Raw genomic sequence first — 12,720 nt, 5'->3', positions numbered from 1 at the left:
GTGTGTTCGTGTGTGTGTGTGTGCATGTATGCGTACATAGATACTGTGATATATATATATATATATATATATATATATATATATATATATATATATATATATATATATATATATAAACAGCATATATGTGTATATAATATATATATCATAATATATATAAACATATGTGTATATATGTATTTATATACATACATATATATATATATACATATGTATATATATACACACATATGTGTATATATATATGTATGTGTGTGTGTTTTGTGTGTGTGTGTGTGTGTGGTGTGTGTGTGTGTGTGTGTGTGTGTGTGTGTGTGTGTGTGTGTGTAAATAAACATATGTGTATATATGTATATATAACATATATATATATATATATATGTATATATATATATATATATATATATATATGTATACATATATATATATATATACATACATATATATATATATATATATATATATATATATATATATATATATATATATATATATGTATGTGTATATATGTATATATACGTATATATGTATGTATGTGTGTGTGTGTGCATGTGTGTGTGCATGTATGTATATATGTGTAAATGTATGTGCATACCGTCCTAGCCCTTGCGAGGGAGTTCGTGACATAAAGCCGGATCATGTATGTAAGTTTGAACGAGTATACACACACACACATATACATAAATATAAATATATATATATATATATATATAAATATATATATATATTACATATATATGTAAATATATACATATATGTATATATATATATATATCTATCTATCTATCTATCTATATATATATATATATATATACACATGTCTCCTTTTCTGTCACATATTTATGACTTTATATTTTTGTTTGATAAAAAGAGAACAGGCACATGCATGTTAGTAACATTTATATTTTTTCAGCAACATTTATAGAGGAATCCCATAACTTCTATTATCATATATTCTGAACTTTTTCAAGCTTTATAATATACATATCCCACTTAACATGATTTACTGGAACGGATTGTTGTCCTTAAAAGGCTGGCACATTGATGTTCTGATGAATAGCATGGATCAATACTTATTATAAATCTCATTATTCTATTTATCAAAAGAAATTTATGAAACGCAACATTTAAGTTCAGATTTATTTCCAAGATGCCGTTAATCCTTCTGATTGAATTGGTAGTTCCTTCTGGCTTCTGGGCGCTTGCATGTGTGATTTCCTCTCTCGTTCAGACACCAACACAAACACACATGGGTTTATACATATATATGTACATGCGTGTATGCATATGTATATGCACACACTCACACATGTTTATACATATATACGTTTATGCGTGTATGTATATGGATATGCACACTCTCTCACACACATACACATATACATATCCATAAGTAAACATACACATTGGCTTTGTACTTGTGTGACCGTATGTGACGTGAAGGGGTTATGCATATGCAACGTCGGTTTGCAAGGTTTGCAAAACCAGCGTAATATATTCACTCATCTGACTACGAAAGGATGAAAGTTCCAAAGCCTATTGGATAACATGCAGTACAGTAATTTATTTCCTCAACAAAAGCCCTTTGAAATACAAGATAAAAATGGACCCAGAAATATCAGGACTTCACCGGCCTCACCTGATACCGATCTAAACTGAAATCTCCTTTTACACAGTTAAATAAAATTATCATCGACTCAGATGATCATAATATACCTGATTAGCTTCCCGAGATAAAGAAGGTTTCTTGGCAAACTCAAAGACGCTCAACACAAAAGGAAATCAATGCGAGGACATCCTTAGGAATCGACACACTTGGAATCGACACACTTCTTGGGCCACCCACGTCGCGCCGGCCCAGGAGCCCAGGGACTTTCGCCTCTATTGGCAGTCAATAAGGCCGGTTATCGCCTGCACTCCGGCAGCCCCGCTGTGTTTACAAGTACTTAATGAACACAACAAAGGCTAGGTGTCAGGCGGCAAGCTGATAATGAGAGGGTCTGTAATGTATGTATTTACGACTCTTTCGGGGCTGAGCGGTCCACAGAGACAGACCTCGGGGAAACCTTCGTTGTTTCTTTCGTATGGGCGCGTGGGCGTTTCTGGTGCGTAGGCGAGCTGCTTCATGACTCGTTTGAGATCTCACGGCTTTCGCGAACTTTTCATTGTTCGATAATGAACATATGTTGTGGGTTTTCGTATTGCATGGTCTTTATTCTTTATGGTGGCGGGCTCGCCTCATTGCATATAAGCCCGGCGTAGCATCCGCAAATCTGGCTTATCCTTATTCTTTGTGGTCATTGGTGTTTACAATCCAAGCGCCGGTGCTTCGGCGTCTTCGGAATCGAGGAGGCCCATTTCAGGAGATGATTCCTCGATCAATCGTCAAAGTGATTTCCAAACATAAACGCATTCACTCTCACCATTTCGCGTTTGAAGAAGTCAAGAGAATAGTGGATCCATTTTCTAGTTACATTTTTTCTTTTTTTTCCTACGGTGTTCATTGCAAATGCAGTATCGGAATGGAGGTAGACGCGTAACATCCCTTAATGTTGAGAATCTTGCTGTAGTGCCATTTCCTCTCGGATTAGTTCTGCCAGCTTCTCCATCCCCTTTGAAGGAAACAAAAGGAAATTAGGAACGAGTAGGCGCATAAAGGTACACTGTGAAAAGAATAGTGACGCTGGTAAATCGGATATTACATTGAATACATTACTTTTGTTGAAAAAAATATGATCTATTTCACGATGTGCTATTAGCGTTTCGATTTTTTATGCAAGATGAGATCATCATAATATGAATAATAATAATAGTAATAATATTACTAATAATAACAATAATAAAAATAACAATAATAATAGAAATAATAATAACAATAATGAAAACAACAATTACATAAAAAAATAATCATAATAATAATACCAAAGATAATAACATAAAAGTGCTCATAAGAATTTGTGAAACCGCTCACTCTCATTCACACCTTTTCCAAATCTCAAATCAAACCCACATCACCAGCCACTCAACCTTAAAGAGACAACTCTTTACACCAATCGTTAATCAACCGAACAAAACAACAAGCCCGGTAACTCAACCCGCATTCAACCATAAGCAAATAAGCCAGTCCACCCACTTTCCACATCTGCTCCTTCGTGGCGCATGAAAAAGCCGCCCTCATGTACTGGCACTGCTTCTTGTCATCGACCATGAAGTCTTTCCCGGGAACGAGCACGACGCCCTTCAAGACAGCTCTCTTCACCAGCATGGGCGTCGTGTCATGGAGACCTGGGACCTACGAGGACGAGATAGCAGTAGGTAGTACTTGAATGTAGGAGAGGTGTTGGTGGGTGCGAATGATCCCACTTCGTGAGGTGTGGCACTGACGTCTCGACATTTGATTTTTTAGTAGCACGTAATTCTGGGGGAAAGTGTGGCGTCGAAACGCTAGTTGCAGATCTTGCACTCTGGGATTATTCTTTCTCATTCACATTTTGAATGCATTTGTCAAAAGCGTGTGTGCTTTTGTGTGAATGTGCGCGCTTGTGTGTGTGTGTGTGTGTGTGTGTGTGTGTGTGTGTGTGTGTGTGTGTGTGTGTGTGTGTGTGTGTGTGTGTGTGTGTGTGTGTGTGTGTGTATGGCACTGATATTACATATCATGTGACCTAAGGCACTGATTATACTTTACTAAATAATTCATTGTTATATGCTTTTAGTCAGTCTTAACCTGTCACTTATGTCTGCTTCCTGCAGCTGCTCTAGCAGCTGTGTTTCCTTGCGGAAGCCCTGAGGCATAGAAAGTTGCCCAAGAGATGTACATAATCCAGGAAAAACAGAAGGAACACAGAGAGAATCCCAGAGAGACGAGTGACAGACAGAGAAGAACAGGAAGACCAAGCACCTCTGACCACGTGTACGTATGTCTGTCTTATCCACCAGATACAATGGGTAAAGCTAGTGGATTACAATCGCTGACAGCTAGAGAATTACAACTAGCGGCATCGAGTGGCTAACAGTGCCTGCGTATGCATGATAGTCCATGTGTCTGCAGAGTATATGCATATGTCTATATAAGAATAGTTGTCTAAGCATATTCACAGATACATATCTAATTACCTTAAACCAAATATAGATTCCTCCCTTCGGCACAGTCCACTCACACAGTCCTGAAACATGATCAAATAATATAAAATCTATCACAATCAGCATTTTGTGCCCGTCTCATGGTTAAACCAACTGCATATAATTCCAAATGGCTTTTAAATGCCCTTTTATCATGCATAAATAACAATAACAAATGACAGCTGACCAGTGAGATGCTCTTCCACTGCCCGTAACATCACATCCCTCTGCGCTTTGTAGAAATCCCTCAGCTTGCCTACGTGCTTCTTGAATCCGTCGTCGCCCCATTTCCGCAGCAGTTCGCTCACCATGACCTACGGACGTTTTGATAATGAGGATTTAGGATGCTTCTGATAGTGGGAGGATACTATGTATATGGTTTTGCGAAAGAGAACTTCATACAAGTAATGATAAATACATACAGGGTGAGCAACGTTTAATTCTAATGATGAATGACGAAGGTGTTTCATTTCGTATTGTTATATTTACAGGCAAGGGTGCAAGTTATCCTTGATTTGAGCCGAGGCGTTGCGTCAATCAGAATAACTTGACTCACACGGGCTATTTATGGTGAATAAGGCTGAGCGATTAAGAGTTAGGTGAAGTGTACAGTGACACTATTTCGCCAGCTCCTAAGTACCCAAGACCTACCTGACTAATGCCTGGCGGACACAATACGCTGGCCTGCATGTGCCAGTTTATCCTCTCGATGAGCGGTGCCGGGCCTGTCACGAAGCCAACCCTCAACCCTGCGCTCACGATCTTGGAGAAGGAGTCAAACCTCAAGACCCTTCCTTCTGTGTCCAACCGCAGGAAACTCGGGGGCATTGGCTGGAAGTTGTCGAGTGAATGTCAAATTGAGCCGCACAGTCTCTTATCAGGACAGAGTTCACGAGTGACTATAACATGTTATGAATTCTTGATGCATTTTGCACTTACTTCCTCGTCGTACTGAAGGAAGAGGTACGGGTCATCCTCAAGGATGATGAGGTCATACTCGGAGGCGATGCTGTAGATCTCCCTACGTCGCGCCTCGTCTATGGTGATTCCCGTGGGATTGCAGGCAGTAGGCACCAAGTACAAGACCTGAGTGATTCAAGAGCCTAGTTGAAAAACATACCCTGTTACTGGTACTTATTAAGAAGTCAAGTTACAAGAAAATCCTGTTGATGGTACTTAAAATCAAAAAATCAAATGAACAAGTTACTGATAAATCCAGACCATTTACCATCTACTTAAAATAACACGTAGCCCACTGACCTTCGGCACGGGTCCTCCTGAAAGCCGTGCCTCTTCGAGTCCTTTCTTGAGAGCCACGGGGCACATGCCTCTTTCGTCCGCTGTGACAATGACGTACTTCAGCTTCAGTGGAGCGAGCTAGAAATACAACTGAACTTTAACAACCATGTGGCGATAGTTAATTATGTTGTCTAATTAATACCATCCATACAGGCAGTTACACATTGTGAATTAAACATGAGGGGAAAAAAACTTGTGAATTACAGTGATTTGGGTTATATCAATCATGGATGGCCAGCAGATGTCATGGCATGGGATACACACACACGCGCGCCGCGCGTGTGCACACATACACACAACACACACACACACAAGCCGTCTGGTAGCTCATTGGTAGCGTGTCGGCTTCACATCCCCGTGGTCGGCAGATCGAGTCCCGTCCAAACTCGTGAGTTTCCACTGTCACCTGGCGGTTACTGACGTGGCTGGGCACTGCATTGGGTAAGGACCAAGCTCAGATCGAGTCAACACTCGTTGGCACATTCTCTCACGAGTCAGCACACGCTGATTCAGGCGGGCTCGCCTCAGTGCATACAAGCCCGGCGTAGCATCTGCTCCGCAAATCTGGCTTATCCTTATCCTTACACACACACACACACACACGCGCGCGCGTGCGCCGTGCGTGCACACACATACGCACAACACACACACAAACATACACAACACAAAAATACACACGCACAACAAACAAACACACACACACACATACCAACAAATAAACAAACACAACACACACAAGTCACAAAGAGAGTGCGCACTCACGATGCATAGGGCGTCCGGATAACAAGGCTCTTGCACGACCACGCAGTCCCCTGGGTCGAGCAGCATCTCCACCGCCTTCGCCAGGCCGTCCTGACACCCGACGGTCACCAGCAGGTCGCTCTCAGTCCAGCGAGGGGGGTTGTGGGTACGGAGGGTCATCTCCTTGAGCTGTTCGATTAAGGGGACGTACCTGGTGTGTGGAAGGAGAGGGAGAGGGAAGGAGGGGCAAAGGGAAATGGGGCGAGAAGTAAAGGGTAGGAGAGGCAAAGGGAGAGGGGTAGAGGGAAGGAGAGAGAGAGGGGGTAGAAAAAAGAAAAGGCAGAGGGAGATGGGGAGAGGGGTAGAGAGAAGGAGAGGCAGAGGGGAATTGGGTAGAGGGAAGGAGAGGAAGAGGGGTAGAGGGAAGGGGAGGCAGAGGGAGATGGGCGGAGAGGAAAGGAGAGGCAGAGGCAGAGGGGTAGAGGGAAGGAGAGGCAGAGGGGAATTGGGTAGAGGGAAGGAGAGGAAGAGGGGTAGAGGGAAGGAAAGGCAGAGGGAGATGGGGAGAGGGAAGGAGAGGCAGATGGAGATGAAGAGAGGGGTAGAAGGAAGGAAAGGCAGAGGGAGATGGGGTAGGGAAGGAGAGGCAGATGGAGAGGGGGAGAGGGAAGGAGAGGCAGAGGGGAATTGGGTAGAGGGAAGGAGAGGAAGAGGGGTAGAGGGAAGGAAAGGCAGAGGGAGATGGGGTAGAGGGAAGGAGAGGCAGATGGAGAGGGGGAGAGGGAAGGATAGGCGGAGAGGAAAGGAGAGGCAGAGGCAGAGGGGTAGAGGGAAGGAGAGGCAGATGGAGAGGGGGAGAGGGAAGGATAGGCGGAGAGGAAAGGAGAGGCAGAGGCAGAGGGGTAGAGGGAAGGAGAGGCAGATGGAGATGAAGAGAGGGGTAGAAGGAAGGAAAGGCAGAGGGAGATGGGGTAGGGAAGGAGAGGCAGATGGAGAGGGGGAGAGGGAAGGATAGGCGGAGAGGAAAGGAGAGGCAGAGGCAGAGGGGTAGAGGGAAGGAGAGGTAGATGGAGAGGGGGAGAGGGAAGGGGAGGCAGATGAAGAGGGAAGGAGATGAAGAGAGCGAAGGGGTAGAGGGAAGAAGAGGGAGAGGGGTAGAGGCAAGGAAAGGCAGGGGGAGAGGGGTAGAGGGAAGGAGAGGGGGAGAGGGAGATGAAGAAAGAGAGAGTGAGGTAGATGGAAGGGGAGGGGTAAAGGAAGAGGGAGAGGGGGAGGAAGAAGGAGCGGGGGAGAGGAAGAATATGGAGAGGGAAAGGGGGAGGGAGAGGGAGTAATAGTAATATCAATTGCAGATTTACAGTGCAATATGTTATTAGGGTTTTATTCGTAGATTAGCCGATGAGTGATGGATCTTATGTGCAACGTTAATTGTTAACCCTATAGAAATAGAAGATTATCGTAATAATGGTGAATCATGGCTACGAAAATGGCTATGCGTGATGTGACGAAAGTTACGGTTAACATAAGATTTACATTTGTTTAAGGCGAAGATGCCACGTCGATGATGACTGATCACAGGTTGATAATAAATGATTGACATACACCAAAGTCTATGCAATAATTTCTAAAAATAAGTTTGGTTCACGAAAAATGCCATTCATGACCAAGTATGACTACTTCCATGATCATATTTATACCAAGCATCAAAAAGTGATCGGCAAACTAATACACAAACATAAATAAATGCACAAGTGCACATGAAAGAAATTTAACAAAAAAAAGTCGGACCGTCAGTAACAGTATTTGTGGTATTAGTAAAACTACTCAAATATCATAAAAACAACAAACCTCGTGTCCAATTTTTAAGGATCTGTGTCACCTGGATAATCAGGTCTTCGCAGAACTGGCACCTAAATTACGCCATAGTGCGTGATATTGTTATTTTCATATCATTTGTGGTTTGGAAGTGATATACAATACATACAATGGAAGCTAAATCAATGAAAATCCTCCGCATGCCCTCAGACGTGAGGCTGTGCAGGGTACCCAATTATACAATACAAAGAGAAAAGTGGAGAATCGCGATTATCGAAAGAGAAGGAGAAGGAAGATATAAGATGGTAACTAGCTACCTAAAATGAAGTACAAGTGGGAAATAAAAGGTGGGGGGTGTAATCCCATGCTTGTCCTAAAAAATGTGCAATCAGTTCAGTTGCAAGCTTGGTCACGTATCATTCGGCAAGACTGGTGGTCTGGGGGTAGATAAATACTGAGCTTTTTAGCTGCAGGAGCAGGAAGGTAGGGTGCCCACTGCTTGTTTAAAAAATTGGTTTACATAGTGGTTATGTACATAAATACAATAAAGTTTGTGTACTCCTTCACCTCTATTTGTCATGTTGACCCTTCACCTTTCTAATTTGGCTAATTCCGGGTGCTTTGTTTTTCATGAGACGGATCACTTGGTTCACTATTGATAGTGATTGGGGCAGTTAGAGGGTCTCCTGCTGAGATGTTTCCCAGGTTTATGGATGGATTTGGGGTTAGTAGGTCTGCTTGCCAGGCTATTTCCTCTGTTACTCTCTTTTCTGTTTCTTCTTCGAAGAGAAGGTTCTCATTATTGGAGATATGGGAAACATTTCTCCAATATGTTCAGTGGATGGCCTCTTTATCAGCTTCTGAATAAACCTTATTTCCCTGGTGGTCAAAGAGGTATGGGCTGTATCTGACTTCGTTTCCCATCAGGAAACGAAGCTGCCGCCAATTCTTTTGGGTCCCTTGTGTTGGAAAGATTGGTAGTGAGACTAGCCCATTTGGTGTTATAAAGGGTTTTGCAGGCTTTCGTTAGTCGGTCTCTTATAGTGGCATATTGGCGTCTTAGTTCTCGACTCCACCCTCTTAGGTCAGCAATTTCTTTTATATCCCATAAAGAGCTTGGAGAAGCTGTAATTCTGCAGTGTTGGTAGGATGGGGTATGGTTCTGTGGGCTGTAAAAGAGATGCAGGCTTCCTTAGCTTCAAGGATGTCCTTGAACCATCTGTCTGTTTCTTGGTCAATCTCCAGAACAGGTCTCCCATCTAGCCCATGGCTATTTAAGAGGGTAATGTCTGGGTCATGGGAGGTGTATGTATTGCATAGTTCATTGTTTTTCTTGCTTTCTAGTGAAGGACGTTATGTTGAACTATTCTTAAATTCATCGTTTGGCTGTTTTGGCTGATGGTTGTTGTGTCTCAGCATACTCGTTCTTAATACCTTTTAGCTTGTGCCTGGCTTGGATCATGCTCCCATTTACCTCAATGGACCCTGCTTCAAGATGCCATTTGATTTACCCCTTTTTATTTATATAATTGCGGTTAGTAAAAGTGAATTTGAGGTTGCCATATTTAATTTCCTTCCCTATCATTATTTTATCAGAGTTGATATATTTCTTAAGGTCGTGCGCACAAATTTGGAGTCCTAAATCTTTTGGGTCAGCAGGGATTCCCCATACACTAGTTTTGTGACTGGTTTTTGCTTCCTCTGTTCTTTGCTGACTGTAGGTTCTGCTGTGTTTGTTTCTAATTCTTTCAATTCAAGGTGGGCTTTGTCGGTGTCCATTGTAGATCTGGAAGACCGCCCCAGAGTCGACATCATTAGGTAGGTCAACCTCAGGTAAGTTGGCAGTCCTGAGCCCTTTCTTGACCACATCTGCACAAGTTCCTGGTTTGGCTAGGTTGGCTAAATGCGCGTTTATTAACACTACTGAGAGGTCATTTGGGAGTGCTAATATTTGTTTAGGGGTTGCTCTTTCTAATGCTGTGTCTGCAGCTTTTTATAACTACCTTGCTGTAAGGGAGCTCTGTTCTTTCTTTTTCTAGTTTTTCGTTTTCTATTTTATTCATGATCTCATTCCTGATGTTACATTTTCCGGAAAGGGTTCTGTGATTTTCCCTACAGTTTATGCATTTTGGTTTATTTTTATTGGGGCATTCTCGGAAGATGTGCCCCTCTTGGGCGCATTCACTGCAGACTTTTTTATCTTTGTTCAGGCAGGTGGCTTTTACGTGTGCATACCAGTAGCACACCATGCCCTGTGGCACATTGATGTACCACTCGTACTCTATGTTCCTCGGTGGAATTGAGAACCAGAAGAGGCGCACTCCTGTTTCTTTGACCCTATCTGTCATGGCCATTGTTCTAAACTGGACTTTGATATGTGGCTTATTCATAACAAAGACATCGTCTACCTTTGCGTATGGGGCAGTGTTGATGATTTCTGCTTCGATGGATTTTGGTGTTTCTTTGAGAACTTCTGTGTCTATTTCCTTCAAGACGACTGTCATTTTGGCTTTCTTCTCTGGTGACAGGATTGGGGAGAAGCCAATGTCGTCTTCATATACATAGTTAGTACAATAATCGCCATGTAGCCATCATATGTAGGAAGGTGCTTGACGATCTTGATGTCCTTCATACCGAGTATCTTCAGTAGTTCTGTCCTCTTTTCAGGGAACGGACCTCCTTTGGCTTTGATCTGTACCTTCGGCATGTTACTTGTTGACTAGGTGGTTATACAAATAAAAAATGACAATCCGCCCTAGCCCTCGAGGTGAGTGTCTGGGAGGATGTAGGGTGGGTCATTATGACTTCTCAAGGGTGCCCTTTAGGGGAAGCCTATCCCTAATCATTTCTTAAAATGGCTGAGAGTGCCGGTGTTTCCCTAGATCCTCGCCTCCCCCCCCTTGGTGAGATTAGTCAGCGAAGTTCTCCACCCCCAAGGGTTCGTAGGCTAATCCTGTAGGCAGCAGCCCCCCAACAAACCCACCAAGATGAGGTTGGGAGCACCACTACTCCGCTACCAGACGAATCCCCTTCAGTAGAGAAGGTGAGGTCCAGGAACGAGGATAGAATTGTGTGAAGAGAGAACAATGAGTGCCTGTTTACACTAGGTGCTTTCCAACGGGCGTTAGCAAACTCGACATTAGAAACTACCACTCACACGAGGCGCTTTCAAACGCGGCGATAACGCGACCCTTGTGTTTGTGCGTGCGTTATATGTGTGTCTGTGCCAAACAATGCAGAGAGCAACAGACAGTTTCAACCAGGATGGATGTAGAAGAGGTAGCATGTGCTTGGGTCTTGAAGCGGCGCAAGCGGCGAGAATATATATATATATAGTATATATATAGTATATATATACCATATATATATGTATATATATATATGTAGTATATATATAGTATATATATAGTATATATATACCATATATATATGTATATATATATAGTATATATATAGTATATATATACCATATATATATGTATATATATATATGTAGTATATATATAGTATATATATATGTAATATATATATAGTATATATATACTATATATATATATATATATACATACATATATATATTTAATAAATTTAATTAAATTAAATTTGAAGCAGCGGAAGCGGCGAGAAACTTCCTCCACGTGGAGTATCCCAGGGGTTGCCATAGTAACTCACATTCTCTCTCCTCATTGGTAGCAGCCCAGCCAATTAGAGAGCGCGCTGCTTTCAAAGCGCCGCATTAGCAAGGGACCCCGACGTTGACGCGGCGTCAGACAAAACGCCGCGTCACGTGTGACCGGTTCCATAGACTACCATTGACTTTGCTAACACCGTGTTTGCTAACGTGAGTTGGAAGCGCCTCATGTAAACAGGGCCTGAGGGAGAGAAAGCGCACTAAAATGTGACCAAATAGTTTGTTTGTCTATCTACTGATAGACAACCAGTACTATTTGGAGCAGTGCAGAGTGTAGGCGTGTTGTGGTCTATGTCTTCCAACTTAAAACACAAAAATTAAATTGATTATCAGTGTCAATTAACAGATGAAGCTGACATACTATTAACAACTGACGAACTTCTTGCAGCAATTAAAACTGGCAAATCCCCTACACCTGGGGACAGTGGCATTACATATGACATTATCCGGCTCCTTGCTAAGGTACAGGCAAAGGAAAGAAATCCTCTTCTAGATCTCTTGAACTTAACCTATGCTACAGACACTCTGCCTACCTCCTGGAAACAGACAACCATCATTCCCATTCCAAAACCAGGACGCCCAGACGAATTTCGACCAATCTCACTATCATCCTGTCTCTCCAAAACCTGTGAAAGAATCCTTCTCACTCGTCTTCTTTATCAGACCAAAGACCAAATTCATCCATCTATTTTGGTTTCCAGAAAGGGAAAGGAACACAAATGTGTTTAGCACAGTACCTAAATGATAGCAAAGCACAGTCTTCATACTTCATAGACTTTAAAGGTGCTTTTGACAGAGCTTCTCCAACAGCAATTCTCCATGAATTAACTCTCTTGGGAGTTAAGGGAAAGCTACTGCTATGGATAAAGGACTATCTAACTACAAGGAAAGTTAAAGTATGGTACCAAGGTACATTTAGTGCTTTCGGTAAACTAGAGTTAGGTGCCCCACAAGGGGGAGTATTGTCCTATACACTATTTAACATACTTATGTACTCTATTTACCAACTGAACAATGAATTAGGAGACCTATGTAATATCATATCATATGCGGAT

At 42.4% G+C, this 12,720-nt stretch overlaps 1 protein-coding gene across 2 annotated transcripts in view; it reads right to left on the bottom strand.

Moving 5' to 3' along the window:
• Window positions 1–1,539: 1,539 nt before the first annotated feature.
• The window catches only part of LOC122264269 (kynurenine/alpha-aminoadipate aminotransferase, mitochondrial), a 16,677-nt gene continuing 5,496 nt past the window's right edge, over window positions 1,540–12,720 (bottom strand). For both annotated transcript variants that reach the window (XM_086537427.1, XM_086537426.1), the window contains exons 4-11: window positions 6,181–6,370; window positions 5,380–5,496; window positions 5,059–5,205; window positions 4,771–4,950; window positions 4,307–4,433; window positions 4,114–4,163; window positions 3,134–3,292; window positions 1,540–2,612 (exon numbers count right to left, since the gene is read on the bottom strand). In XM_086537427.1, the coding sequence (XP_086393553.1) occupies window positions 2,547–2,612; window positions 3,134–3,292; window positions 4,114–4,163; window positions 4,307–4,433; window positions 4,771–4,950; window positions 5,059–5,205; window positions 5,380–5,496; window positions 6,181–6,370 (1,036 nt within the window). In that variant the 3' untranslated portion in view covers window positions 1,540–2,546. The remainder of the gene's footprint in view (window positions 2,613–3,133; window positions 3,293–4,113; window positions 4,164–4,306; window positions 4,434–4,770; window positions 4,951–5,058; window positions 5,206–5,379; window positions 5,497–6,180; window positions 6,371–12,720) is intronic.

The sequence above is a fragment of the Penaeus japonicus genome, unplaced genomic scaffold (genome assembly GCF_977035675.1).
Source record: "Penaeus japonicus unplaced genomic scaffold, GWHDUDI00000001_assembly GWHDUDI00000005, whole genome shotgun sequence".
Classification (NCBI taxonomy): Eukaryota; Metazoa; Arthropoda; class Malacostraca; order Decapoda; family Penaeidae; genus Penaeus; species Penaeus japonicus.
This window is presented reverse-complemented; position numbering and strand designations above follow the sequence as displayed.